Source organism: Aptenodytes forsteri, unplaced genomic scaffold (genome assembly GCF_000699145.1).
Source record: "Aptenodytes forsteri isolate BGI_AS27 unplaced genomic scaffold, ASM69914v1 Scaffold61, whole genome shotgun sequence".
Classification (NCBI taxonomy): Eukaryota; Metazoa; Chordata; class Aves; order Sphenisciformes; family Spheniscidae; genus Aptenodytes; species Aptenodytes forsteri.
In genome coordinates, this window is record NW_008794443.1 from 4,807,104 (window position 1) to 4,812,068 (window position 4,965).

Here is a 4,965-nt window from a genome sequence, read left to right on the forward strand (position 1 = left end):
GCTTTTCCAGGTGCCTGGAAGTCTACCAGATACCTGCCGCACAGGAGCATATAACCTGAGCACTGGCAGAGTGAATCAGAGTGCATCCAGAGCTCACTGGGGGGACTAACTTGCAGTCCATGCAATTTGGACTTGCTCTTTGCCTGTGGAGACATACCTAGATGCGACCTATCTGCCCGGGGCTCGAGCACGCTCCAGTAAGCAATTTGCTCAAAGCTTTGAAAATCCTGAAGACACACTTGGTCTGTGAACATGCAGGTGGGAGGGAGGGCAAGGAGAAAATTAATTTATCTGCGGAAGAGAGGAAGGATGATGAAGTCCAGTAGTAGAAGTTTCAAATCAGCATGCACTGACAAAGCTGTAATGAATTCAGTAGTTTAAAAAGTGAGAATTTTCATTTGATTTATGCAACGCTGAAAGGGCTGTCTGTAAGGTAAGCCACAGCTGGAGTGATATTGATATCGCGAATGAAAGATGAAGGAAATCAGAGCTCTTTAAGAGAAGTGAGCACTGTACATAACAACGGCTCAAGACGCATGCAGGCTGTGCAGTCAGGAGGAGAAGGAACAAACCACTGCTCTGGAGACCAGGACTGTGGCCGATAAGGAAGCCTGTGCAGGGATCAAGTCAAGTTTCAAACTGCAGAAGAATATATGACACACTGGAAAACTGTCCTCTAAGTTCCTAATACATTCATAGAGCTGGGTGTGGGGAGCCCAGGGCTATGGGAACTGGGGGGCTGCAGGGCAGGAGGGGGGCACTGGCAGAGCAGTGGAGAGCCTGGGACTGGTACAGAACATCTAACTACAGGGCAGAATGGAGATGGTAGTTTTAAATGTTTTTCCCTAAATATTTTTGTATGAGAGAATTACTCTGAACAGAAAACAACAATCATAAATGAACAAAGAAAGTGAAAAGCTCCAAGCCTCAGAAAAGTTGAACTTGCCCTGAAAAGCAATTTATACAAAATGTTTTGAGTAAAGATAAAGAATGTGGCACCTGAATTCACCATTCTGACTTATTCTGAGCTGGTAAAATCTCGAACCTCTGCAAACTAGCAATATCCTGTCCTAAAAAATAAAAAGTTCAGAATCTTGAAAACTACCTTCCCTCCCCCCCAAAATAAAAGCAAAACTCAAACCTGGTTCACTTATACAGGCATATGCAAAATGAAGATAAAATCAGTAAAACTAAACCTGATTTTAAAAAAAGAAGCAAGTGTTTATTCTGAAGACAGGGTTTTGACTAATCAGAGACTCTCATCGCTTGTCCATTGCCTATGCGATTGGCTAAAAGCGTACAAATTACCCCCCTCAAAACCACTTTTCTCCTCCCTCCCCCTGCTCCTCCCCCTTCACTCGCTAACATGTTTTTAAAGAAGACTTTGAGGGGAAGGGTAGGGGGAGCTCAGAGCCTTCCTCAGAGCGGGGATGCCAGAAATGGAACTCACCCAGCTTTCGCCCGTGACTACAGTCACTTTCAACTACGACTACTACTACGATGACAACTGCCAGTATCAGCACCTGCAACATATGTCTACTTTCCTCCCTATCCTGTACACCGCTGTGTTCCTGGTGGGCATTGTTGGCAACTCCGTCCTGATAGTAGCCTTGGTCTTCAAGCGACGGGTCCAGAGGCTGATCGACGTCTTTATCATCAACCTCGCTGCATCTGACTTCATCTTCCTTATCACGCTGCCGTTCTGGGTGGACAAGGAGGCGTCGGACGGGAGCTGGAGGGTAGGACCTTTCCTCTGTAAAGCTAGTTCCTATGTCATCTCAGTCAACATGTACTGCAGCATCCTCCTCCTCACTTGTATGAGTGCTGACCGGTACCTTGCTATCATGCATCCCTCTATCGCTAGACGGGTCAGAACAAGATCCTATTCCAGTGGACTCTGCATCTGTGTCTGGTTATTATCCTGCTGCTTAGGGATGCCAACCCTTTTGTCCAGGGAACTGAAGAAGCAATATGGAAAGACTTACTGCACAGACAAAGCCGTGACAGAAGCCAAACAGATTGTGTCACTGACGCTTTTAATCCTGGCCTTCTTCTTCCCACTGTTGAGTATCTTAACCTTTTACTGCTCCATCACCAAAAGACTCTGTGTGCATTATCAGAGAGCTGGGAAACATGATAAGAAACTGAGAAAATCCATCAAGATTGTCTTCATTGTAGTGGCAGCTTTTGTTATCTCCTGGGTTCCCTTCAATCTTTTCAAGCTTATGGCCATCCTTTTGGGACTCCTGAAGCAGCCCGACTGTTTTCCCGACATGGTTGCCCAGCTGGGCATGAAGGTGAGCAGCCCTTTTGCTTTTGCCAATAGCTGTGCCAACCCTTTCATTTACTATTGCTTTGACAACTACATCCGCAGAGCCATGCTCCGGTGCCTGTGCCCACGGGTGAAAATCAGCAGCAGTGGCAACAACTCTGATACTCTGGACACTCACCTGAGCCACTCCTTATCCAATTTTGTTGCGGGGGAGTATGCCGCTAGGAAGAGGAAGCGCTCTGTGTCCCTCTGACTGGGAGCCAGGACTGTGGAGGAAGGAACTTTTCTCTCCAAAGACGGCAGGGAAAAGAATAAAGTGAGAGAAACTGAAAAAAAGAAACGAGCGACAGAGGTGCAAATGTAATGGAGCTGGCATTTCAGGTGGGAGGAACGCCGCTTCCCTTTAAATGCAGATAGATGGAATAGGAAACCTTAACCACAGAATTACAGTTCACAATGATCGCTGTGTCACTGCACGGTGTAAATCTGAAACCATCGTTCCGCGAAATATTCCACACAGAGCAAGAAAAACAACACAACAGAAGTGTTTCTTCTCTTTGGTTCCTAGCTTACCCACAAACATGTCACAATGTCCTCAAACCAACCTGATCTGGTTTTTAGAGGTTTTCTGAATTTAGAAATCCAATGTTTTAATGAATTTGTGTGTTACCAGTTCTCATAACTTGAGTCCTGTGCATTTTTCTTTAAGTCTCAGCTTCTTATTATGGCATTAAATCTTAGTTTTAATCACAATAATTAAAGTGAGTTTCTAGCCCCTGTGATTTCAGGAAAAAAGGTAACTTGAAGGCAGAGAAACCAGAAGACAGGCAAAAGAAATCCTGCATTTAACCTGTTTCTTAAAGGAAAAAAACAAGAAAAAAACCACCTGTGCTTTTTAAGACTTTTTTGAGGATCTGACGCAACTTCTGACTGCTTGGGTTGTCATACAATGGTAGGACATTGTGTGCCGTTCAAAGTCCAGGTCTGCTTTGTTTAGCTGCAACCGGTTTATGTAAAGACATATGCAGTAAGGCTACTTTCTTCCACTGGAGTCAAAGTCAAATGCAAATGTGCCTGAAAAGCAAAATTAGCCAGAGTTTCACAAACATTTGAGTGATTCTCCGTGAGAAGAAGGCAGAATCACGGAGAATGCTGAGAAAACTTGGGTGCATAGATGGTCACAGGAAAGGAATTCAAAAGGACCAATGTTTTAGTTCATTTACAGAGTTGAACTATAAAGTTGGCTCATTCCTACCCAGAAATCTTTGGGAAATGCAGAGGTCTTGCCTTTTAATATGCTGTGGGGAAGATATCACTTGCCCAACCGGTGTCAAGTCTGACAGCAAATGGGGTGGGGAAACAGCGAAAACTCCGTATTTTTAACAGCTGTAGTACCTCCTAGATTTACAAGCTGAACAAATGTGGAGCAAGGAGTTAAGCAGCTCATCAGAAAAGTGGTACAGGACTTTTATAAAGCTGACTACATCTATTTTATTGAATCTTTCATATCCTTCTAAACGCCAATGATTGATAGAAATGTTTGCTTAAACCAAAGAAACCAGGGTACAATGTTTTAAAGTGCGCGGTTAAAAAAAGTATTACATTTCCAAGAGCACTGGGATACCTTGGCTGTGTTGCAGTATCTCATTCTGTTGTCTCTCTTGTTAAATGTTTAGCTTAATATAATACTGCTTGCCATAAATATAATAAATCAGTATCATAAAGCATCCAGGATGTGTAATGTGACTAAGTCAAAAGACTGTTAGAAACTTTCCTTTTATATTTCCTGATCTTTAAAGATTTTTATCTCTCTTCTCTTTTGCACTTAGCCTTTGAAGCTTTTGAACTAGCTTTCACAAAACCCACGAAGGTGTTGACTAGAGGCAGAAGTCATCACTAAGTGATAAAACAAAATACATGGAAACAAATCCTGAATTGCAATAAGTAAAAGATTTTTAATGGTACTTACAGCCCTGTAAGATAAATCAAATTCAACTCTGCCAACAAAAGAAAGAGTCAGCAAATATACATCTTTGAGTCTACTTTTTAAGAAGTAAAATAAGCTAGTAACAACTTGCATGCAATCTGTTACACAGCAAACCCCGTACCATTTTACTGGGCAGCCCTGTTTCAAGTTAAGTTTTAAGAGTTTGGTTCTGTGTTCCCTTCTCCCAGCTTTGCCAGGGAAGGAATAAGCTGGCACACAAATCCATACTGTGACTGACCAGAAGGACTCTGCAGGAAGTGCCTAGACCTTTCTCCTGGGGCAGGGACAGGCGGCAGACCTGCCTGCAAAAGGTGTGCCCAGGTCGAGGACCTCCTGCAGCAGGTGGCTGAGCTGCAGGGGGCGGTGAGAAGGCTGCGTAACATCAGGGAGGCAGAGAAGGAGCTAGATAGCTGGTTCCAAGCACAGTCTGCAGTGGACCCGCAGCCCATGGCCAAACAGCCAAAACCTCCCCCCCCCGCACACACAGAAGGGAGAGGGGCCAATAATGCAGAAGAATGGACTGTTGCAAAGGCAAGGGCCAGCAGGAGGAAGAGACTTCCCCCGGAGCTTGAGGTGCTCTTGCAGAGCCGCTTCACCGCTCTGCAGGCCGAAGAGGAAAGTCCTGTCACACCAGGAGAAGCGCTGGAGCTGAGTAGGGCAGCCCAGTCTGCCCCCTGTATAACAACCAGTGCCACTAAGAAAAGGC

At 44.6% G+C, this 4,965-nt stretch overlaps 1 protein-coding gene across 1 annotated transcript; it reads left to right on the top strand.

The window, feature by feature from the left end:
- The first annotated feature begins 1,430 nt into the window (after positions 1-1,430).
- GPR15 (G protein-coupled receptor 15) lies at positions 1,431-2,525 on the top strand. Its single transcript, XM_009289680.2, has one exon. The coding sequence runs from the start codon at positions 1,431-1,433 to the stop codon at positions 2,523-2,525; it is 1,095 nt and encodes a 364-aa protein (XP_009287955.2).
- The last annotated feature ends 2,440 nt before the right edge of the window (positions 2,526-4,965 follow it).

Coding starts and splice junctions, on each gene's coding strand:
- GPR15 (XM_009289680.2), top strand. CDS start 1,431: ATGCCAGAAATGGAACTCACCCAGCTTTCGCCCGTGACTACAGTCACT.